We start from the raw sequence: 25,318 nt of genomic DNA on the forward strand, positions 1-25,318 counted from the left end.
ATGGTCCCTGTCCCTAAGGCAGACCAACAGGGACTTTCATGGGCTGCAGAAGCAAGTAACAGCAGGTCACAAGTTGGATTTGGAGCCTGTATTAGGGACTGCTAGCTGGCACCCCACAAGCAGAAACCAGAAAAAGTCCACACCAGTTCTAGGATGCAACCGGCAACATTACCAATATTCGAGAAAATTATTACTGTCTTCATTCATTTTGCTTCCAGTATATTTACTATAAATATAAGTCAAATTACATGTACTTACACGTCCGTCACCGAAGAAGGAACATTCTCTTCCACCCATTTCAAATCATCTTCCTGCTAGGTTTTTTTATTTTTAAAAAAAGAGGTCATGTGTTTCAGAAATGGTTATTCTACTTAAAAATAACATCACATAACATTTTGCTATGAAACCACCAAAAATATGTTGTGTAAACTTTCCCTACGGAAAAGGTGATTAACTATATTTGACATTCCTTTGTCTCTTCCGCTTATTTTTGGTGGAGGATATAAATAATTATGACATCTTAAATAAAAAGAAAATCTATCGTTTACAAAAAGATTTGAAAAAACTAAGCTGAAAACTATCAAAAAAATTCCTTTTAAAGGGCAATTAAATAAACATGTAATATCCAGTTACAGATATTTCCTAAACTCCTACCCACTCAAACCTCTCTTGTACCTGCGATACATTGATGATATTTTTATCATCTGGACACATGGTCAACAGACCCTGGACACCTTCCACCAGAAATTCAATGATTTTCACCCCACAATCAACCTAACAATGAATCAATCTATGCAAGAAATACATTTTTTGGACACTACTATAAAAATACAGGATGGGCGCATAGACACCACCTTATACCGTAAACCAACTGACCGACAAACATATCTACATGCCTCTAGCTACCATCCCAAACATACCAAACAGTCCATTGTATATAGCCAGGCACTACGTTACAGCCGTATCTGTTCCAATTCTACAGACAGAGACTCTCACCTAAGAGATCTACAGCAAACCTTTTTAGAACTAAAATACCCAGCAGATGAAGTTAGACAACAGATCAACAGAGCCAGACTGATACCCGGAGAGAACTTGCTGCAAGACAGACCCAAAAAAGAAAATAACAGAACACCTCTAGTCATCACATACAGCTCCCAAGTTAAAACAGTACAACGCATCATCAGAGATCTACAACCTCTCCTGGACAATGACAGTTCTCTTTCTCAAGCTCTGGGAGGAAGACCTTTCATTGCCTACAGACAGCCACCCAATCTTAAACAACTCCTAACCCACAATAATACTACAACCAGACTTAACACGGACACTGGCACCAGAGCCTGCAATAAACCCAGATGCCAACTTTGCTGCCACATACACCCGGACAACACCATTACTGGCCCCAACAACATCACACATACCATCTCGGGACTATTTAATTGCTCATCGTCTAACATTGTGTATGCCATCAAATGCCAACAGTGCCCTTCAGCTCTCTATATTGGACAAACAGGCCAAACCTTACGCCAAAGAATAAACGGACATAAATCTGACATCAAGAATCACAAGACAGAGAAACCAGTAGGAGAACACTTCAATCTCCCAGGACATTCTATACAAGATCTCAAAGTAGCTGTTTTACTACAAAGGAATTTCAGAAATAGACTGGAAAGAGAAGCTGCTGAATTGCAACTCATTACGAAACTTAAAACCATGGAGACACCTGGCCTGAACAAAGACATTGGATTCTTATCTCATTATACATGACAAAGCCATTTTTCACCTTCTCACCCCTTGCTTTTTCCTGTAAGACCCACTGCAGTCGTTAAGAGCCGTCAACAGGCTCATCACAGCTATCTGCCAATCACCCATTCCCACCACCCTTCTGAGTAATACCCCTCCCCACCTTCTCACTATATAGAAGGATCTGGCAACTTCTGTTTCAGTGTATCTGAAGAAGTGTGCATGCACACGAAAGCTCATACCAAGAACTACCGTATTTTTCTCTCTATTACACGCAGATTTTTTCTCCTAAAAAGGAAGGGGAAATGTCTGTGCGTGTTATGGAGCGAATGTGGGGGGGGGGGTCCCTGGAGCCGATTAGGGGAGCGCAGGAACAAAAATCAGCAAAAATCAACTGTGCGTTGTGTCGGAGAGGGAAACCTGAAAAGAGGAAGTGGTTGCTTTCCTGCATTCTGCCTCAGGGTCTTACTGCCCACCCTCCTCTGTTTCGTTGCTGTGTTTGCTCAAACGGAACAAAGAGCAGGCAAATCCCCTCCCCTCCAGGCAAGCAGAGGGGAAAGCAGAGGTCTTTCCTTCTAATTCCTCTCCGTGGTGCTCCTCGCAGGCAGCCAGAAAACATGCAGGAGGAGAGAGAAAGCTGGCTTCGGTTTGTGGAAACTTTTGCCTTTCTTTCCTCCCTCCCGTAAAATCTCTCTCCTGCTTTCTTAGCCAGCTGCTTCTCTGCACACCGCTCTCTTGTCCCTTCTGTGTTTTTCCTTCACTCCCCACTTAAAATGTAGTTACAAAGCATGGATCCACATGGATCCTCAGGATCTTTGCATTGGGCCACCCCAAATTCACCATCAGATCACATAGCAGCCTGCCCCCCAAAAATCACACACCCACTGTTGCCTGGGGCTGCAATGGTGCAAAAACGTGGTTAAAAAGCATGGATCCACATGGATCCTCAGGATCTTTGCATTGGGCCACCCCAAATTCACCATCAGATCACATAGCAGCCTGCCCCCCAGAAATCACACACCCACTGTTGCCTGGGGCTGCAATGGTGCAAAAATGTCGTTAAAAAGCATGGATCCACATGGATCCTCAGGATCTTTGCATTGGGCCACCCCAAATTCACCATCAGATCACATAGCAGCCTGCCCCCCAAAAATCACACACCCACTGTTGCCTGGGGCTGCAATGGTGCAAAAATGTGGTTAAAAAGCATGGATCCACATGGATCCTCAGGATCTTTGCATTGAGCTACCCCAAATTCACCATCAGATCACATGTCTGTGGCCACAGCATGAAGCACAAAAATGATACATCCACTGTTTCATTCAGAATTTTTTTTCTTGTTTTCCTCCTCTAAAAACGATGTGCGTGTTATGGTCAGGTGCGTGTTATAGAGCGAAAAATACGGTAACTTAGTTGGTCTTTAAGGTGCTACTGGAAGGAATTTTTTTGTTATGTAATATCCAAAATGCCTTGTTTTTCCAGTACTCAAGAGCCATTTTCAATTTAAAAATACACACATTCCCTTCCTTCTTTAATTCTAAAATAGTTAATATGGCTACAATTGATAATTCATATACAGTAGGCCTGTATACAGTTATGTTCTGGGGATCACACCTATAGCCAACACTGGGCACCAATTGTGCCATATGAAGTATGGGTAGGAGCATCTTATCATCTAGTCTTATCATCTAGTTATTTTAAGATGCTTATCTTAAAATAATTTTCTTGAAAGTTCCACCACCACCACCTCCAACACTAGCTATGAGAGAATCAAACTTACTGCTTTGCTGGCTTTAGGGTTTCCGTTTGACTCTTGTTTTGAATTCCTCATTTTCATTCCCTCTGTGTAGGATACCAGAAAGAAATAAAGCTCATTCAACAGTGCCACCTGGATTATGATTCAAGTTTCTTATTGTTTTAATGTGAATCTATAATAGAAGTCCCCAATATCTTATTTCTTTGCCACGCTCAGAGGGGGAAGGAATATAGAACCCAGTTAAATGGCTTCTGGTAAGTGCACGGAAGATAGGCTTGCTGGGAAGCAATTCCCAGGAGAGGGAAGCAGGGCAATGTTATCAGGGTGGCCACTGGAACTAAAATTGCATTTATATAGCAGAAGATTTTCTTCTTACCAAAGCTCTCTTTCAGCATTGGCTCCTTCTGTTCATCCTCCTCCTCTTCCTCAGACAATGGTGAAAAAGCAAACCTTTCAGAAAGAAAAAAATTAATAAAGCACACACACACACAGAAATACAAACACACACACACAAACACACACACATTTTTCACAGACTTCTTTCTTTATTAAGGTAAAGGTAAAGGACCCCTGGACGGTTAAGTCCAGTCAAAGGCGACTATGGGGTTGAGGCGCTCATCTCACTTTCAGGCCGAGGGAGCCGGCGTTTGTCCACAGACAGCTTTCCGGGACATGTGGCCAGCATGACTAAACTGCTTCTAGTGCAATGGAACACCATGGCAGAAGCCAGAGCGCACAGAAACGCTGTTTACGTTCCTGCCACAGTGGTACCTCTTTATCTACTTGCACTGGTGTGCTTTCAAACTGCTAGGTTGGCAGGAGCTGGTACAGAAACAGGAGCTCAACCCGTTGTGGGGATTCGAACCACCAAGCTTCCGAACAGCAAGCCCAAGAGATTATAGCACCACCCGTGTTATTATCATGTGTTATTCGCGCATGCGCAGAAGCGCTAGATCACGCCGCGTACGTGTGCAGACACTACATTTCTGAATGCTTCCGGGGCGGATTACGTCCGCAACTCAAGGTTCCACTGTAGTCAGACAGGACAAGATGGCTGCTTTGAATCAGTCTTCACCAACCTGGTGCCCTCCAGATGTTGTTGGGCTACATCTCCCATCAGTAACTTGAACCAGGTTGGCGAGGACTGCTGTGGATCAACTGATCTATAGGACATGACTGTTATGGTGTTATTGTTTTCAATAATAAAAAATAAAAGATAATGTTATACCTCTGATTGTTGGCAGACGGCCTCCAAAGAACCATGATGGCAAAAAGGATCATTGAAAACAAAAGTCGCCAGATGGCGTCATCCACCCACAGCTCCCGCCAATCCTGTTATTAAAAGAGATAGGTAAGATACACACCCAGGAAGGAAAGCCCACTTCAAAAAGAGAGAGAGAGAGAGAGAGAGAAATGCCAACATTTCAAGGAGAAGCAAGGCACAGAGTTTGAATTAAATTCAGTCACAATCCTTAAAGGTAAAGGGACCCCTGACCATTAGGTCCAGTCGTGACCGACTCTGGGGTTGCAGCGCTCATCTCGCTTTATTGGCCGAGGGAGCCAGCGTACAGCTTCTGGGTCATGTAGCCAGCATGACTAAGCCGCTTCTGGCGAACCAGAGCAGCGCACGGAAACGCCTTTTACCTTCCCGCCGGAGTGGTACCTATTTATCTACTTGCACTTTGACGTGCTTTCGAACTGCTAGGTTGGCAGGAGCAGGGACCAAGCAACAGGAGCTTACCCCGCCGTGGGGATTCGAACCACCGACCTTCTGATCAGCAAGTCCTAGGCTCTGTGGTTTAACCCAAAGCGCCACCCACATCCCTGTCACAATCCTTAGCCACCAGCTTATCAAACAAAAGCATACTCTCCATAGCAGTTTGGAGTAGGGGAAAAGTCAAATCACACTTACCGACTGACAGTCTACCAGCCTGAATTTCATAGTGGTCCAGATGATAAAAACAACAGATGCTAAAGAGTGGGGATAGACACACATATTTGGCGATATATTAGCAACTGCAAATGAACTGCAGAACTCCTCTTTTAAGATTAAGACCTGTTAGGTTATTTGCTTTTAAATCATCTATAACCATGGGGATTGTGTCAAGCAGCAATGTGTGTTATTGGGCTTGTGGTCATCAGGTGGCACATTTCTTTGTGCAGTAAAAGCCCCCTTGAGCATTTGTTCTGTATCTAAAATCTGTCTAAAAATATTTATTTAGAAAGAATTCTAAACTGCTGAAACTAGACTAATCTCTAAGCATTTTATGTAAAACAATATAAAATAATTATCAATAATACACAAATAAAGCTAGCAAAATTTAAATGCAATGCAGAATTATATATCTATTTTTATGCTAACATTTTATTGAAAGGTTTTCAATTCTAAAGAAATAAAGAGATACAAAGAAAAAGAAAAGGCACAAAAATATGTAAAGGGGAGAAAAATATTATATGAATATATACAAAAAATACTCTAACCCATAAATTATTTTATAAATTGGATATTATTATCCTATCACTTACAGTATGTAAACATTATCAGCCTACTACATTTTTATAAACTCATTGTCATATTGTCATATTTATCCAGGCAAAGTCTACATCTGTAAGCAGACTTAGAATTACATATCTAGATAGCCTTTCCAGCAGGTGTCTAGAGCAATATAGTGAGAGCAGCTGCCTGATGTTAATAGGCAGGGAGTTCCAAAACACAGTGGCTGCCTTGCTGAAAGATCAACTTCCAACCAACGTGGAATGATAAGCAAGCATATATGGGGCTTACTTAACTGATCCCAAGCTCTTAAGGACTTTGTATAGTAAGAGCAAAGCCTTGAAAATGAAAATAATAGACAGGGGAATGAAAATTCTGCTCTGGCAGCTTGATAGTAAGTTCAGTAGGCCTGTTGGGGTGAGGAATGGCTGGCTTGGCATCATATCCAAAGCTTGTGTTTGCTTGGAAGAAACAAAATACAAACAAACACGGGTTTGTAGGCAACACTAAGAAACAAGCCATGACCAGGAAGCCAAAAACAAACTTTAATTTCAGATCGCAGTTTGCCTGGAGAGAAACAAGCCGCAAGTCCTAGTTCAGACATAACACTAAGCCAGCCACTTCATGGTTTTTTTCCCCACTAGAGGAAGAACAAAGCAGGAATGCTCATGCACAATGTGATTTATTTAACCTTAGCTAATGACTCAGCGTTGTGTCCAAACACGGCCAAAAAGTCATGAAATCAGAACTTTTTTATTTGTTTTCAGGCATCCCCTTTTATTTCATAGAATCATAGAATTGTAGACAGAGACCCTGAGGATCACCAAGTTCAACCCCCTGCAATGAGAACTCTCAACTAAAGCATTCATGACAAACGGTCATGAATTTAAACCCCTGATTTAAAACCTCTGAGAGTCCACCACTTTCCAAGGGAGTCCGCACCACTGTCAAACAGCTCTCTGCACTTTCTATTTAGGGTACAGGCACTGAACTGAGGGCAAACTATAACACAGACGTGACAGAATGAACAATGGAGTGGTAGATATCTCAAATAACATCTGGCTCAAAAAGGTCCTGTAAAACGTTTTGGAAGGAAATATTTCTAAAGCTCACCTGCTATTGCCAAAATTAGAGTGTTGGTGAAGTGTCGGTAGAGAGAGAGCTTCACAACATTCCTCCTAAGTTTTAACAACTTCATTGTCTGAGTCAGACTGATGAATATGTATGGTAAGTCAAGAAAAATCAAGCTGGACAACAGGCATAGCCCAATTACTAAAGGTATTTGATGCAATATACACAGAAATACTAACATATCAAACTGAACCTGAAGCTTACGAACCCCGATGCAATGATAGCCTATTAAAATAAAGAATGAACTTCTACAAATCAGACACCCATTATTCCGACACTGTGTTTCAATTACCACTTACACTCAGCAGTGACTCAAATATTGTGGTCCTCACATAAGGCTATAAAAATGCTTTGGTATGGTGATCCTCAAAGGCTTCTCACTTTAAAAAAGGCATATAAGCCCAACCACACAGACAGAATATGCAGCGATGGTGTGGGGACCCTCTATGATACCAGGGCATCAATGTAGTGACTTGTTTTCAAACAATACATCTCCAGTGTTAAGCACGCACATGTGAACACAACACTCAGTGGTGTCCACATGAGGGCTGCAGGAGAACATGAGGCTGCATCAGGAAGAGCTATGTATTTGCAGATAAGGAACAACTCTGCCCACTTTAGTTATCCAACTTCTGAAGGCTAGTCTGCACATAATGACCGCTCCCCACATTAATTGGGGGGCGCCCTTTGCGTGGTCGCGCACAGCCCCTGGACCCTATGCGGCACCATTAGCACAGGCTTGGCTTTGCCTTCCCCAGGTGGGATACCTGGAGGTCTCCACCTACCTTAACCAGTTGCCCAATCCCGCCTGGGGAAGTGTTGCCATGGTGATCAGGCCAGGTAGGGGGAGGGACCACCTGCCCACACAATAGGGGGAGGATCTTACCTGGGAATCTCAGTTGGCTCCAGAGCTTGTCCCACCCTACCCACCCTCAGTTAGGACTTCTTTTGCAGGTTAACCTTTTCTCCACAGGTACGTGGGCACTGCTACGTCAGGGTCGCTGTTGAAGGGCCAGAAAGGAATTCTCTTGCATTGGCAGGTTTGCCTTTCCTGTAGCAAAACATCACAACTTTGGCCTTGGACGGAATCCTTTAGTCTATCTTCCCTAAATGGGGGAGGGCGTGCAGCGGTGACCCACACCCCCCTCCTCTTTGCAGTGGCGATACCAGGGTTCCCCGTTAAAGGGGTTGTTTGAGGGGAGGCTTTGGCCTTACGACTAGAGGTTGTCATTGCTCTCCCCTGCGATGGCGGCGTAACGGGGAAGGGCTCACTCTGCTTGAACATATGTTCTCTAGAGCCAGCCCATCCCCCACACACACTGGATAACCCTAATGTTCCCCAGATCCCCGGTGGGGGATTGGGAGGGATAAACGCCCAATGCCTGAGCCAAGGTCTACCCACATCTGAAACATAATAAAGTTGTGGCCAATTTTAATCCCATAGCACGTTATCTTGAGTCATTATTTCACACGGGGCCGCCCAGGGTTTGGGGGACTCCGCCTATCCACGCAATGTTTTCAGTAGAGATAGCTCTTCCTGCTACAGAAATGTGAAGGAAGCACCTCAGCAATCAGAAGCCAGTGACATCACTGCACCAAGGTCATCTCCCAAACTGGCAGCCATTTCTAACTCTATCAGATCTGCCATGTTATCTGTAAAAGTACATCTTTCACCATGTTCTTGAATCAGCAGGCTGTGAGTGTGGTGTCAAGCATTCTGACTCGGTAGAAAATTCCACTGAATTCAATGGGGGTTTTCCCCTTGGAAGTGTAGTTAGGATGACCACCTTAAAGAAATTTTGTTTGTGAAGGAAAATAAAGCAACAACAGAATTGGGCAGAACACTTGCAATAGATACCACCCGCCATGAAAACCCAACTCCAAAGAAATAGCAGTCCTTGAAATAAGCCAGTGAAGAAGGATATCCACCAACAGAGGGCAGTATCTAGGAAAGCCAGTGGAATAAAAGCCAAGGAGGCAAGATCATTCTGTGCCTAGAGAGACAAAGAGAAAAAGGCATTGAGACCAAGGCCGACTGGAAGCAATATTCAAGACTTTCAGCGCAGTCCTAAGCATGTCTACTCAGAAGTCCAACTGAGTTCAGTGGGATTTACTCCCAGGGAAGCGTGTAAAGGACTGCAACCCCAAGCATGCAGTTCCCCAGAGTGGCAGGGGAAACCCAGCCAGATGGGTGGGGTGTAGATATATTGTTATTATTATTATTATTATTATTGCTGCCAGTTATTATATTAATGCAGAACACCAAATATGTATTTTCTTTGTTCAAAGAAAAAAGAGATTAGTATTAAGCCAATAAAAAAAAAATGCTGCAGAAAAGCTGAAAGATACAAGTCCTGATCCCTCAGATTCACAGCATTAAGATATTTTCTAGATCCAAAACCGCACCGGGAGTTTAAGGCTCCATTGATAGACCAGAGTACTGTCCAGCCATTCTGCCTGACAGGAAAGCTATTGATCTATTGAAAGCTGCATATTTCTGACACCCAGCAAGAACCATTCCATCAAGCAGCAGTGAGGGGAGATTGCCCCGGTTTTACAAGAACTCACATAGCGCAAAATACACACCCAGCCATAAACCGCAACATTTACAGCACACACAATCAAAGGGAAGAAAAGGAGTATTAATCTCATCGAAATCAATGGAGTTTCAGTACACCGTTGAGATTTACACCCCACCGATGCTGAAATTTCTGTGGTTGGACCATCTGCTTATTGCTCATAGCTGTGGCAAATGTTGCCGTTCATTCATAAGGTGGCTTACTCACTGCTGAGCTCTAAAAACAAACTAGGAAAGCTTTAGGAAGGAATGATACAAGGGTAATTTAACTAGCTGTTCACTTCTTCCCGTACCTCTTCGTACAACATATTTTCTCAATCACCAAACATCCAGGATTTATACTGACATTGTTCATAAATGCAAACCGTACTACGGCACTTCTGAAAGGATATCCAATAAATAATACAGGAGTCAATGATAGACAGCCCGAAGTTAGCTACCACAGCTGTAACACCATGGAAAGACTGGAAAAGTACCAAAAAGAGAATCAGTTTACTGAAATACATGATAAATGCATGGTTAAAAGATGAACCACTCCTGCAAAACAGGGCCCAGCACAGAACTGAGGAACAATGGCTGCTACACAGTTGACCTCTATCAAGCACAGGACAACAGGTCACCCAGGGGCAAATGTTCTTCAAAGGATAGTCAAAGCCATGTGACTTCACAGCTCTATATGCTATCACTGACTTGTGCATGATTTATGTAAAACTAATGTTCCTCTTCATGTTATTATTATTCAAAACCCAACTCAGGGGAAACATTTCGAAAATGTTATACTTCCTGATTGCCAAAAATATTTCCAGTAGCATATTGCTACATTTTTAGAAACAGATAATATAACCTATGGCAGATATCTGACTAAATCACACCCAGAGTATGATTTCAATGGGCCCACTCTATGACTCAGTTGAATACCACCTTATACCATAATCACCTGCTAAAATCCACTAAAAAAAGAAGGAACTTCCTTTTCTAATTTTACTGCAGCTAAGAATGCACACTATCTCTACTTTATTCCACATGACACAGATCCGCATTATCTACACAATGTATTCACAGCTGGTTAGCTGGTCTTTTCAAGGTTCCCGTATTAGAGGCATAATCACCTTTCTGCACACGGGGCTGTAACGTTACACAGCTGCACAACATATAGCAATGAAGAAATGCAAACCAAATGAAAGTGAGGAAGAACTGTCAGTGAAATTTATCTTTTGAATGTGTGTGTGTGTCCGCGCGCACACGCGCGCACACACACACAAAGGAAGCAACAGATATAACAGGAACAAAGCAGGGTTGAGTCACAAAAGACAAAAATGAAGTCAGTATTAATCTGCACAAGCCTTTACAGTACATTACAGTACAGTTAGATGAGGGGCAAACAGCCTCTTTTTAAACATGTTTGAGTGGAAAGAGTGTAGACCAGATGCACAGTAAAAAGGCTCATTCAATAAAATTCAAACATCCCTTATTACCTATTATACGCAGGTCCCGCTAACTGCATACTCGCTACCCAAAAATTCACTTATTGGCATGTAAATAAATATGCTCCGCAGATTCAGACATCCGAACAGTCAACTTCCTTACTTCCTAGTTTGTTTGTGCTTTGCTGTTCAGCAGTAGCCACTTTGGGGCAGAAACCACAGAGGGATGGCTATGGGAGCGAGATCAAACAAATCAGGGAGCAGGAGAAATTGGACAAATCTGTTTTTTCCTTTGTCTCTCTTTTGCTGATTAGCTGCAGCCATTTCAAGAAGAAACCACGGGCGGGGGGGGGGGGGAGATCTGACAAATCCCACATTAGAAATATTTCCATAGTAAATAGTGGAAATTGTGGACTCATTATGTGAACGTGTGCCTAACCAACGGGTTCCACGGAATGCATTGTGTTCAGTAAGTGGAACCTGCCTTTATACAGCCTTGCTTAGTAGGAAGCGAGGGTCTGTATATGAGAGGTATGAAATTGCAGCAAGTGATTACTAACCCCTGTGACTCTAAGGACACCTTCCATGCCAGAAAATAATAAATAGAGAGCTCCAGCCACAACTACTTTGTGAAGAGTAACTCCAAGGCGAGGTCTGAAATGAGAATAAAGGAAGAAATTAAAAACAATGGGAAGACATATATCGGCTGTACAGATTACATCAGTCATATCATCTAGGTCATCTCCAATGTCATTTTCACATCTAGGTAACTGGTCTAACAGGGAACTCTGGGTTATAAAAGAGCAATAATATCAGCTGCAAATCACCTCCATTATCCTAGTACTGCTGATATCAGATTTGGATGTGAAACACACCCAAGAGCAAGTCCTAGCCAGTTTAACTAACTGTTTTCCATCATAATTGGTCAAGTAGATGTGAACTGCATATAACTCTTTGACAACAGATTCAAAATGTATGAAATTTCAGACAAGCTAGAATTCACTACAAATGGGGTGAGCATTCAAAGGAGGAGCACACAACTTACAGCAAGCAGAATGAGGTGGGCACAGCCCACCTTGAATGGACCATTCACCTCAATTCCACTTGTGGTTCAGTCCCAACATCCTCAATGGGGAAAGAGTACATCTTTTCCTTCTGAGCCTTCTCCCAACATCACTAGAGTCCTCCTTCACCTCCTACAGACTCCCCCTTCCCCAAGATCTGGTGTCTGGGCTTTAGAAGAGGGAGAGCGGTAGCAGGCCGAGGAGGCCTGGCATTGGGAATTTCCAGCATTAGAAGTCAAATGGAGGACCCGCACCCTTGAGGGACACTCAGGAGTTTGATCCTAACGATCGAGGGGAATAAATGATTTTCGGGGTGAGGACTTTGCTGCTTGCCCAACACGGGTACTCACTTGACGATGCCGTATCCCAGGCTCACTATAATCACAAGAGTTCGAGCGAGTGAGCGCTTCAGTGCTGAGAGCAGCTCAGCCAGTATCAATGCCCCTTGGACTGTGAACAAAGAATGCACAGGATAAAATACACAGTACACAATACGCAGGTAAGAGATATATCTACACAATGGCTGAAATCCTGAGCACACTTATTTGGAAGCATGCCCCACAAAACTCTGAAGTAAATGTGTTTAGAATAATATCCATTAACTAATCCACACATAAAGGATGGCTCGGGATGCAAAACCACTTCAGAAATAAGATTTATGTTCCCATGACTGATAATCTAGCTGTCTTCATCAAATAAACACTGCTCCCTCCACAAAAGCTAAACTGACAGATATCAGCTACAGATAGTGACAAGAGATGAAGATTTGTATGTTTCTACTCTGTCACTAAAAATAAAATTGTTAATGGATCAATGGTTTCAAATAATCCATGTTTTTGTGTCCTCAGAAATATTTAACAATGTTATTCCCACATACCAGATTCTCCTTTGTAGCGGATATTCTGGAATTCCGCGTAGAAAACAGCTTTCTCTAACATTCCCAGTAAGATAACTGCACCAATCCAGAACTGGATCCTCAGGAGGTCTCGCCAGTAGCAGGCTGACCACGCAAGCCACAGAACTCCAAACAACACATACACAATGCACATCACCATGAAAAACTATGAAACAGAGACAAAAGAAGGGTATCAATTTCAACAAGTTACAACCAGCATTTCTGTAGCTGTTTACTTATCTGCATTTATTCATCTAACAAGTCTTCACAGTTTAAGTATGTTCATGAGGGAACTGCCCCCTCAAATATATTTTAGGACTAAGATTCAAGAAGAATAAAGGCAAGGCTGGCACAAGGTTTGAATGTGTCCTCCACAAACTACTGCTGGTTGTGCGACTCCCTCGACTGGTAGTGTTGCTACAAATGCTAATCTTCTCTCTCCCTTCTCCCTGTATGCCACATGCTAACACTGGGCCCTAATAAAGATTTCACTGAATTTAGCTAAGCTTGACTCTGTCTCCTAGGTCTGTACAGTGGAACCTCGGTTTTCGAACACAATCCATTCCGGAAGTCCATTTGACCTCCAAAACGTCGAAAACTGAGAATCAAATGTCAGCAAGTTCAACGGGGAAAATTGAGAAATGCGTGAAAACGGAAGCATTCACTTCCAGGGGTTTTTTGGCGTTCAGCTTCCGAAACGTTCAGCAGCTGAGACGTTCAAAAACCAAGGTTTGACTGTATCTATAAACTTTTGTTTCCCTGGCCTAATGAGATCCTTTTCAGCCACTTTCCTGGTTTTACAAGGAAACATCTCATCTCTGACAGAAGCAAAAGGATTTCACCTTCCCACAGAAAAAAGAAGATCAATACCACTTTATTTACACAAAAAGAAGGATCAATGGTTCTCTTGCATTGTAGCAAGAGTTGTCTAGCAAGGGCAACATTAAAGCACCCTGGCATTAATAGAGGAAGCATCAACACACTGAAGAGAAATAAATACAAAACAAGCAACAGCAATTTTACCATGTGAGAGGCAAAAAAAATTGTACCTGAGAAATTCAATTTCTGCATTAATTGCTGTACTGACAATACCAATCTGCTTCTACATTGCAAGAAAATGCTTACATGATTGCTTTCAGAGAAAGGGTCTTAAAAAAATATTGCATACTGCCATGTCATTTTAAAAGGTCCAAGTGTGTCCTGGGAAGGTCTGACTTGAAAGGTGAATTGGACATTGACGATTAAAGACTACATGCAAGAACTATTGCAAAGAACTATTCATCAGTGCACCTGGATGAACAACACTGGGTGGTATTCAACTAACATTTACTCAGAGCAGAACCATAAAAATCAATGAACCTAACTGAGTGATGTCCCTTAATTTCAAGGGGTCTACTCTGAGTAAAATTTAGTTGAATACCACTCACTTTCCATTTCTCAAGCTGTGTCTGTTTTCTCAACCATAGCTGTATAGTCTTTTTACTACTGACCCATCCTAACCCACACTTACCTGTTCCTCCACTATGCTTTCCCCATCATTCACTGTCAGTCTCTGACCTCTTACCACTTTTCTGTGTACCTGAAACAGCCTCTAAGCTGTTAAAGTAGGGACCCTTTCGCTTCTGTGTTCAGTGCCGACAACACTCAAAAAATGTTCAGTAACAGTGACATCTGATGCTAGGCTTAAGCCCCAGAGCTACACCCCCCACCCCAGTTTCTTGAGAATGGTCACTTGTCATCCAGACTTATGAAAGCTTATTTGTGCTTGAAACAAACCACGGGCATTAACTTACGATCATGAGAGGATAATCTGCTAGGGAGAGGTATTCATACGGACCCTTCACTTCCACGATCACTGCCAAAAAACAAGCACAAGTAGGGAATCAGGAATACGATATGATAGCCATGTTCAAATATATAAAAGGATGTCATATAGAGGAGGGAGAAAGGTTGTTTTCTGCTGCTCCAGAGAAGCGGACACGGAGCAATGGATCCAAACTACAAGAAAGAAGATTCCACCTAAACATTAAGAAGAACTTCCTGACAGTAAGAGCTGTTTGACAGTGGAATTTGCTGCCAAGGAGTGTGGTGGAGTCTCCTTCTTTGGAGGTCTTTAAGCAGAGGCTTGACAACCATATGTCAGGAGTGCTCTGATGGTGTTTCCTGCTTGGCAGGGGGTTGGACTCGATGGCCCTTGTGGTCTATTCCAACTCTATGATTCTATGATTCTACATTAGACCATGAGAAGAGCCTGCTGGATCAGACCAAGAGCCAATATACTCCCACATCCTGTTTTGCACAGCAGCAAACCAAATCCCTCTGGAAATCCCACAAGGAGGAGGGGAAGGCCCTCTCCCAATTTGGTTCCCCACCGGAAGATATCCAGAGGCTTTCTGCATCTAATCCTGGGAGGCAGAACATAGCCATCGCAGTCATTGATAGCTTTATCCTCCATGAATTTGTCTAATTGCCATTTTAAAGCTATATAAGTTAATAACTATCCTCACATGCTGTGGCAGTGAATTCCAAAGTTCAACTATTTTTTTTGGGGGGGGGTACTTCTTTTTGCCTGCCCTTCATCTCTCACTGTTCACTGGATGCCCTGGGTTCTAATATTATGAGGAAGGAAAAAAATCTATCCATGCTTTCCCTATAATGCACAATGTCCCTTCCTATTCACCGTTTCCCCCCTTCTAAACTAAAAAGCCCTAAGCATTGCAACCTTTCCCATTGGGTGGTTGCTTCAGCTGCCAGATTATTGTGCTTGACTTTTTCTGCATCTTTTCCAGCTCTACAATATTTTTTTAAAGAGTTATTTATTTAGGAGACCACAGGGTGGTTTACAGCAAAATCAAACAAAATAAAAGCAATATATGAAACAACACAACCACTAAAAACATAAAGCAGCAACTCACAACAATTTACTAATAGTAGCAGTAACAACCAGTGGCCACAAAGATTCTATTCAGTGAATTCATGTAAGGATATTCCAGAATTCTTCTTGCTTTTGCTCTCCACAGTGCAATTATGGAAGTATTTTTTTTTTAATTTATTTTATCATGGTACACTGAGAAAGAAAGTAACAGCCTCTACTCTTCTAATGGTCACATAAGCTAGTAGTAAAAGAGCTGGCAAACTGCTTCTTTAACAGATTGTTCATTCAAATACAGGAAGAAGTACAATCAGATTACTGCCCGCATACACATCCTTTAATGGCAGAACAAGGAGTGGTCTGAGCCTCTCCTTTTTCTCTACTAAAATTTATGAAGAAATCCCCATGTATTGGCAACATTCCAGAAATACATGGGATTTTAAACATCTATCCAGTGCTTTTTTTCTGGAGGGGATGCAGAGGGACACATACCCCTAAACATTTTGTGAATCAAAGTTTGGCCTCATTGAGGGGCAGTATTTCAATATGAGTAGGGAACTGAGAGTACCCCTAAACATTTTTTAGGGGGGAAAGCATTGTATCTATCTAGCTAGCTAGCTAGCTAGCTAGCTGGCTAGCTAAATATGGGGCTACCATTTTCTCTCTCTTGCTCTTAAGGAAAAAGGAGCGCCAACTGGGGGGGAAAGTATCAAATAGACTCCAAGAATTGAAGTGTCTGCAGCCATTACTACACTTGAATGCCCAAGGCCTGGTATACAATAGCAATGAACTCTTGCCTCCTTCCCCTTCTGGAATCCAGTCCGACAACACTTGGCATCCACGGCTACACCTGCAGCAAGCTCAAGGCTCACTTTGAAAATCTGCCGCAGATACAATCCTGGAGATCAAACAGTGAGTTGTCTAAGTATTTAGAACAAACTTCAAACATCAATGAACTACTGCGCATGGCTCACTGTGAAAATGTGTTCCCTGTGGCTCAGAGGAAGCTGTAACTTTTGGCAATTCATCACTTGTCGCTCTTTTAGTTTTCACATTGGCATCCTTTGAGGATACAATTCCAATCTGCACAATAAAGATATAAGGCCCATCTTGCCAGGTTCTCATCACAGCATTCATTGCCTGGGAGAAAAAAGAAAAAGAAAAGGAGTGCAATCTAATCTAAGCCACAAATCAGCATACAGTTTGTAAAAATCTATCATGTGCACTATGAAATCAGCATTAGGCATGTTCAAATCCTAGTGGTTTTAATGGGGGAAAGCCAAGCACAAACATTATCAGCAGCACGCACAAGCCAACCAGTAGCCAGGCAGAGGGACCAAGAACGATCCAACACAAAAGTGATCCTCTCCTGTATTATATAGCACCTCTCTCATACTTACAGAATTCTCTGATACGATAGTATAGTTTGCTCCATCCTCTTGTTTTCCACCTGAGAGGGGTTCTGGGTGAACAAATTCTTTGTAGAAAATCTAGTAAAAAAATTAAAAATTCTTTATGTGCATGTATATAGACATATATATACAGAAAGACACACACACACCCAAAAAAACAACCACCATACTGGCAAAGCATTATATATTTGTGTGTGTTCCAGAAGAAATAAAAAAATGGATAGCTAGAATTTCAGATAAGCAAAAATACTCTTTACTTAGTGTTACAATGACACAGAACTATGTGGGGACTGAGTTCAAGTACGCAGAAGTTTTAGATTTTAAAAATGTATATTGTCCCAATGTACCCCCTCTAATAAAATAGTAATAAAAGAAGCATTTTAAATTAAATATATAATACATATTAACATTTTATAATATAATTCAAAAAAGAAAAAGGGAAAATATTCTATATATCTATATCTATATAATTAAAGGTAAAGGTAAAGGTACCCCTGCCCGTACGGGCCAGTCTTGCCAGACTCTAGGGTTGTGCGCCCATCTCACTCAAGAGGCCGGGGGCCAGCGCTGTCCGGAGACACTTCCGGGTCACGTGGCCAGCATGACAAGCTGCATCTGGCGAGCCAGAGCCGCACACGGAAACGCCGTTTACCTTCCTGCTGGTAAGCGGTCCCTATTTATCTACTTGCACCCGGGGGTGCTTTCAAACTGCTAGGTTGGCAGGCGCTGGGACCGAGCAATGGGAGCGCACCCCGCCGCGGGGATTTGAACCGCAGACCTTTCGATCGGCAAGCCCTAGGCGCTGAGGCTTTTACCCACAGCGCCACCCGCGTCCCCATCTATATAATCTATATAATTACTTAACCCAAAAAACTCCTTATTGTGTCATACTACAACAATGCAGCAACATTTTACCTACTTAGTCATAGCCATTTTTTATACCACCCTTCAATAAAAGCTCCAAGTGCAGTTGACGTAAAAAAGAGAATAGAAAAATAATTAAAATGCAAATAAAATGCACCCAGACCATCATACAGGCCAAATAGGACCTATAAATAGAAACATCACACTTCACTCAGAGCCCAGTCTCCTTATAACCCCATCTTTCAGGGAGTTTCTGTCCCTTAGTAATTCACATGGCCTTTTGCATAGGCAGCATGATGCCACAAGCTCTTTCAGGGCCAGTAATATGGATATATGTGTCCCTTCAAGACACCAGAAAACCTTAGCTCCAACAATTTCCCCCCACCCTGCCTCCTTCCCCCCTACCTGCGGTCTGAAGAGTTCAGAACAGTTGGGGAAGTAGCGCGAAGACATGGCGTAGTATCCTGGCCAGCCTGGCCGGTTTTCTACAGTACTTCCAACGTAAACTTCTGCCTGCTCGTCCTGTCAAGACAACATGGCATGACTCTATCTGGCTGAAGGGTCACTGAAAACAAGGGGTTAACTCAAGAAGCAGCTAAGAAACTGAAAAGATATCCAACCCTGCATCTCACCGAAAACATCAACGCCAGGCACCCCATTAAAAGGATACAGTAACAGATGATGCAAAAGACAGGTTCATTTTTCATTTTTAAAATGAAAAGAACTTTTAAAAAACAAAATCTCAAAGCGGGCCACACATATTACAATCATAAAATCATAAGGGAAAGGTCAATACATATCAAAATGCAATTTAAAAATCCAGTTGGGTGTTAGGCAAAATATTAAAATAGAAATACTGAAATTATGCCTGTGGGCTGTTACAACACTTTGAAGGAATGACATTGTGGCCTGTGACCCTAAGGAGTTACAGACAGCGGAGATGAAACTGGGTTAGGCGGTCAAAATGTCTTCTATCGAGGCAGCTTAGTTTGCTCCTTTCATGACACCATTAAAGGGCACTGATTTTATATCTACAATTTCCAGGAAGGCTCCCCCTTTAAGTAGTAAACTCCTCCCATGAAATACAGGGCAGGGAAAATAGAATCACAGAATCCTAATGTTGGAAGGGACCCTGAGGATCGTCTTGTCCAACCCTCTGCAATGCAGGAATATGCAGCTGTCCCATACGGGCCTCGAACTTGCAACCTTGGCATTATTGGGGAGAATTCAAGCAGCAACATGAGAGAGGGTTCCGCTTTGTGGTTGTTATCAGATGTCCCAGCAAGGGAGGAGGAGTTGGTTGAGTCAGTCCCGCCTCCTGAGAGAAGTTCCTAGGGCAGGTGAAGTGGAGTCTGGCCAATCAGCAGGGCTGGCCAAATTCGAGGTGGAGGGAGAATCGGAGGGTTGAACTTGGGTCCCATTACAGTGGTACCTCAGTTTACATATGCTTCAGGTTACAGACTCCACTAAACCAGAAACAGTAACTCAGGTACTTTGCTTCAGGATGAGAACAGAAATCGCACGGCGTCAGCAGGAGGCCCCATGAGCTAAAGTGGTACCTCAGGTTAAGAACGGACCTCCAGAATGAATTAAGTTCTTAACCCGAGGTGCCACTGTACTAAGGTCACACTGTCATCTGTGCCAGACTCTCCCAGCCCCCAGTAGGAGTGCACACTTGCAAGCTCAGCCTTCTCACATGGAACAAAAACCACATGAATGATGATCTGCCTCCCCTGTTCTTTAAAAGCCAAGTGGGAGGGACATGCGAAGTGTCTGGCCAATGACTTTGCAATGACCTAGCCATGTACCCTAGAACTCTGCTTATGGGCCTGAATAATATTACTTTTAGTTTGCCCCTTTTTGTTCCCTCAAGACAGCCAACCTCACATTTAGTTTGTGAACTTGTTGGAGACAGAGGCCGAATACTGTATCCTGAACCTGTAAGGATGTGGTGGAACATAAATCAATTAAGTTAGCGCAGCTCTAACTCGGGCAACAGTGGCTAACGAACTACACTCAACTATCAAAGCAGCTGGGGTTATTTGGTACTGCATAATTTGCAGATTGCATAATTTAAGCAACAGATTGCATGACTTCAGTCGTTCCTAATGCCAATTCCTTACCCCAAAATTGAAGACCTCGTTGTAGCAGTCACAATACCTCAAGTACCAGCTGACATTGTAGCCTTGAGACGGATCGCATGCACTTTCCTCGCCTTCAACTAAAGAAATAAGAGAAGTATGGTACTTAAGAAACACAAGAAGCATCATATTCTCTTTGTATTACTAAAAGGTTCTTGATAGCATCTCATTAACCCCACTATGAGGGCTTCCCTTAGCAACCCAAGTCTTCTTTTTGTTTTATGAATAACATATTATCTATTTAGGCACTCTGGAAACAATTATAACAATAATGCTTTTTAATCCAAATATTGGACTCAACATACCATATCATCTATGATAGACTAGCACAGCACTCGCACTAACCGCAAGTAATCCAGCAAGATCCTTTCCATACAAAGGAGTGCTTTGCTGACACAGCAGCCTGTCATAATTTGGAACCTCAGCTTATTACATTGCAGTGAGGCAGGAAGATTGAGAGAGCTGTATCCCAAACATCTAGCCATATGGTGAACTCTGATAAACAGGGTAGTTAATGCCAAGAACGCAACCTTCAGGACAAAACATGAAATGCCACAAGCTCACACTAACAAATGACTCCCTTTGTATCAAGAGAAGAAAAGGGCTAACAAATGAGCTTTACAGTTCACTGCCGTGCCATTTTATATTGTGCATTTTACGTGTTTTATGTGTTTTTAAAAGTAGCCTGACCAGAAAATCTATCACACACTATACATCTTTAACTAGGCCTTTGGTTGATTGTCATCCAATGCCCTTTTAAAATGTGAGGATTTCTTTTTCTTGGGGGGGGGGGGGTATTCAGTTGTTTCTGTTTTTATTTGGATTATGTATTCTGTGCTTTTATATTGTAATTTTATCCTGTGAACCACCCTGAAACTTGTGGGTATAGGGCGGTATATAAATTTAAATAATTATAATAGTTGTAATAAACATATGACATTTTTATGCATGCTGCCCTTTTGAAATAGAAATAAAATCTATATAACAGGGACAACAAAACTTAACTTCCAGAATGCACAACCAATGTAGTTAACTTAACAACTCAATCACCCGGGGGGGGGGGCATTGTTAGATTATATGTATATGGTCCAAGGGACACAGGTGGCGCTGGGTTAAACCACAGATCTTAGGACTTGCCAATCAGAAGGTCGGCGGTTCGAATCCCCGCGATGGGGTGAGCTCCCGTTACTCAGTCCCAACTCCTGCCAACCTAGCAGTTCAAAAGCACGTCAAAGTGCAAGTAGATAAATAGGCACCGCTCCGGCGGGAAAGTAAACAGCATTTCCATGCGCTGCTCTGGTTCGCCAGAAATAGCTCAGTCATGCTGGCCACATGACCCGGAAGCTGTACGCTGGCTCCCTTGGCCAATAAAGCAAGATAAGCGCCGCAACTCCAGAGTTGGTCACGACTGGACCTTATGGTCAGCGGTCCCTTTACCTTTTATATGGTCCATAGACATTACACTGATTAGCCTTGCAAACAAATTATGGGCAATGCTTGGAAGCTCTACATGCCAATTTTGTTTTTAGCAGACTTGTTTTTTGGTACATGATTACTGCTTAGCTGAATGTTTGAATGCTTCATTAAAAGGAGAATTGAGTAGAATGATTTGGTGGGTATAAGGAGAGTGAATGCTGAATGACTGTGAATGTAGGTTGTGCATTTAAATTATTCTTGTGCAGTGTGACTGTGTAGGTGAATTACTCTGGTGATTGCATTAATTTGTATGTGATTTTGTAATATTTATGAGATTTGTATGATGATAAAATTTCATAAAGATAATCATAATAATTATAATTATACTCTGCCCATCTGGCTGTGTTTCCCCAGCCACTCTGGGCGGCTTACAGCCCTTTAAAAATGGTAAAACATTAGACATTAAAATTTTCTCGATACAGGGTTGCCTTCAGATGTCTTAAAAACAAGGCCAACAGGGCCTTGTTCAACTATTACAAAATACCTGCCATATTATGCAATAAGCTATAGTATGAATGCACTTACATTTTAGGAAAATGGTAGTGTTGCTGAAGAGAATCTTTCCAAAGTGAAATAAATTCTTCTCCTATAGAGGAAAAAAAGGAAACAAACAGAAGAAGCTCGAATGGAAGGCCATCATATATATATATATGCCATCGAGATAGAGAAACACCCTCACAACATGAACAAGCGTGACGACACATCCCGCTTGCCAGACATCTGGAAATTAGCCCTCCCCACAAAAACTGACACCAGATCCAGAGGCACACAGAACGCCATCACCAATCAACCACACCAGACCCAAACCCAGACCCTCTCCACAGATAAATTACAGACACCATCCAGTAGCCAAACCATGGTGGCACCTCCGGATGCTGCACCCCCCTGCAATCCCTACACAGATCTGGCTGGCACAGGCCACAAAACCACAGCTCGCCCCTATACACGAAGCCAAGCCAGAGCACAACTAAATGTAGTACACCCATCTTCTCAGAAACTCTTCACAAAGTTCAAGAGGTCAAGACACAAAGGCTTTAGCAACTAATCCACACCTAATGACCCACCTAAGTGGTACTCAGGATATCACTCAAGAAATCACTCAAGATATCCCTCAAGCAATTAAGGAACAAAAGAAGAAAAGGCACACTAGCCTGGGAACTTCCTCTCTGCCCAGAACATAGGAGGCCACACCTCCTCAACAGTATTTATAGGAACTCAAACACTGAGATCCTGCTCTGTTCCAGTAACAAGAAGCCGAAAGCACCAGCCTGAAGATGACGAGTGAGACCTCGTCGAAACGTCGCCTAGACACCCCAACTTTTACACGGGAAGATACCCGAGGACACCAAAACCTGCATTCCTGTACCCGTGAAAATCTACGAAAGCATATATATATATATATATATATATATATATGAGAAAACTTTAGTTAGTATATATTTTACTTGGCAATAATACTAGGTAAATAAGAATATATTATATTACCCCAAAAATGTCAAACTCCTATGTATCTGTAAAAGCATGATCTAAAGCAGGAAAAGGGAACCTGTAGCTTTCCAGATGGTTCCTGACTACAGCTCCCATCATCTCTGGCCATTGGTCGTTCTGGTTGAGGCTGATGGGAGATGGAGGCCAACATCTGGAGAGCCATGAGTTCCCCACCTCTGATCTCAAGTACTCCTGTATACACATTACGTTTGTACTCTTACGTGTTGCTGTATTAATGGCAGGTATGGGAAGTGCTAAAGTTGCAGCCACCTGCCCATTTGTCTGGGAATAATTCCTACTGAAATGAGAAATTACTTATTCATTAATTACTATGTTTCTGAGTAAAACATAAGACAGATGAGGCATCACAAGTTGGTACATACATAGCTGTATACCACTTGTTTACTCAGTGCTTGATGGGTCACATCTAAATGAATTCCACAAAGAATTATAGGGTAGAATTCAACAGTGCGCTAATACTTGCCAGATGGAACTATCTCCCATCTCCTCCCAGATGGTGCACTATTCTAGGAATTCTCCCAACCCTACACAGCGGATTTGGAGGAAATGCAAGAAGAGGAAATGGAGGGGAGGAGCAAAGCCCGGCTTCATTAGAAGGGGTCCTTGCACTTGCTTCTACTAGCACAACAGGTTAGTTGAATTTGGCCCCGTTATTTAAAGTGACACTACTTTATTTTTCATATTTACATGCGTCACCATCAGGATATGCTGGTATTTTATCTATGAAGGCTCATTCACGCAAGCATGTCATTACTTGATGCTGTCAAGCAAAGAACATGCATGTGTTAAAAACTCCTAAGTAAGGAAGGTGATCCGTTTTAATCTATTCTTGTTGGTGGTGATGGTGAAACATGCAGGCATCAGGTGTTAATTTAAAATCTTACTCATCCACAAAATCAATTGATACTTTAAGCCAGCCTTCGCCAACCAGGTACTCTCCAGATATTTAAGACTGCAATTCCCATCAGACCCGGCCAGCACCAAATATATCTCCTCAGTCTCTATTAGTCATGTGGAGAAAACTGTATAGCTCCATTTTTAAGATGATGTATGACAAGTGCTTTTAGCACTGAGGAAAAACACCACATAAATGCTAATAGCCATGTACCCACTTACTTGGGAATATGTCCAAGTGAACAGTGGCATTAACTTGTAAGAAAACATGTGTAGGATTCCACTGTATTATAATTTGTTTTGGAAACTACCAGCACTCAATTCTGATGAAGAGTGGCACAGACATGTCCATTAATTCACATATTATTCATATACCTTTGATCTCTTCAGCTATAGTCAACAATTTATCCAGTACTGTTACTGCAGAGTATTCATAACCAGGAGATAAAAGCATTGAGATTTGAGTCAGACTTAGTCTTGAAATCATTGGGTCTATTCCAATCCTTAATCTTTTAATGTTCAGCCAAGTAGTGAAGATAAGTTGGCCACACATATAAACCAGAAGCAAAAATCACAGGAAACAGGAGTGTTACATTTATTTTCAGTGTTTGTCAGATCATTATAAATTATCTGGTGTTAGCATGAGTTACTCTACTTTGTAGGATAAAGGGTTTGGTTTTGACAACAGGGTGACACAGTTCATTTAACTTGTGACAACACTCACTCTCATGTTTTCACATTTTTGCATGTGTGCTGCCTTAAATGTGGATCAGTTAGCAAACAATGCATTTGGCAATTTGGCAGCGTCATTTAAAAGAGACACTTGTCAGTATCTGAGCAGCTCAAGGCTGTGATGCATACAATGTACATCAGATACTAAAGACTGCCTATAAAGGAAACAATGGCTGCACATGTATAGATACATGGTGCCAATGTGGTGAAATGGGAGACCCATGTTCAAATCCCAACCCAACCACAAAGCTATTCTAGTATTACCCATTGTGTCAAGCTAGCCTACCTCACAGGAGTGTTGCACACATACCAAAGCTCTCTGGTGGGTGTGGAGGA

General features: G+C 42.3%; 1 protein-coding gene across 5 annotated transcripts in view; it reads right to left on the reverse strand.

Annotated features, from left to right (window-relative positions):
• TMEM87A (transmembrane protein 87A) overlaps positions 1-25,318 on the reverse strand; it is a 39,323-nt gene that overhangs the window by 4,156 nt on the left and 9,849 nt on the right. For 2 of the 5 annotated variants that reach the window (XM_077927238.1, XM_077927224.1), the window contains exons 2-17: positions 22,373-22,433; positions 20,354-20,451; positions 18,636-18,752; positions 17,355-17,444; positions 16,929-17,094; positions 14,876-14,937; positions 13,065-13,248; positions 12,538-12,637; positions 11,684-11,777; positions 10,088-10,163; positions 7,104-7,208; positions 5,409-5,467; positions 4,725-4,828; positions 3,873-3,946; positions 3,521-3,582; positions 259-314 (exon numbers count right to left, since the gene is read on the reverse strand). In XM_077927238.1, the coding sequence (XP_077783364.1) occupies positions 259-314; positions 3,521-3,582; positions 3,873-3,946; positions 4,725-4,828; positions 5,409-5,467; positions 7,104-7,208; positions 10,088-10,163; positions 11,684-11,777; positions 12,538-12,637; positions 13,065-13,248; positions 14,876-14,937; positions 16,929-17,094; positions 17,355-17,444; positions 18,636-18,683 (1,280 nt within the window). In that variant the 5' untranslated portion in view covers positions 18,684-18,752; positions 20,354-20,451; positions 22,373-22,433. Of the gene's footprint in view, positions 1-258; positions 315-3,520; positions 3,583-3,872; positions 3,947-4,724; positions 4,829-5,408; positions 5,468-7,103; positions 7,209-9,042; positions 9,116-10,087; positions 10,164-11,683; positions 11,778-12,537; positions 12,638-13,064; positions 13,249-14,875; positions 14,938-16,928; positions 17,095-17,354; positions 17,445-18,635; positions 18,753-20,353; positions 20,452-22,372; positions 22,434-25,318 lie in introns of all 5 variants that reach the window. The other 3 variants (XM_077927234.1, XM_077927239.1, XM_077927229.1) reach the window with 3 other exon arrangements.

Source organism: Podarcis muralis, chromosome 1, assembly GCF_964188315.1.
Source record: "Podarcis muralis chromosome 1, rPodMur119.hap1.1, whole genome shotgun sequence".
Lineage (NCBI taxonomy): Eukaryota > Metazoa > Chordata > Lepidosauria > Squamata > Lacertidae > Podarcis > Podarcis muralis.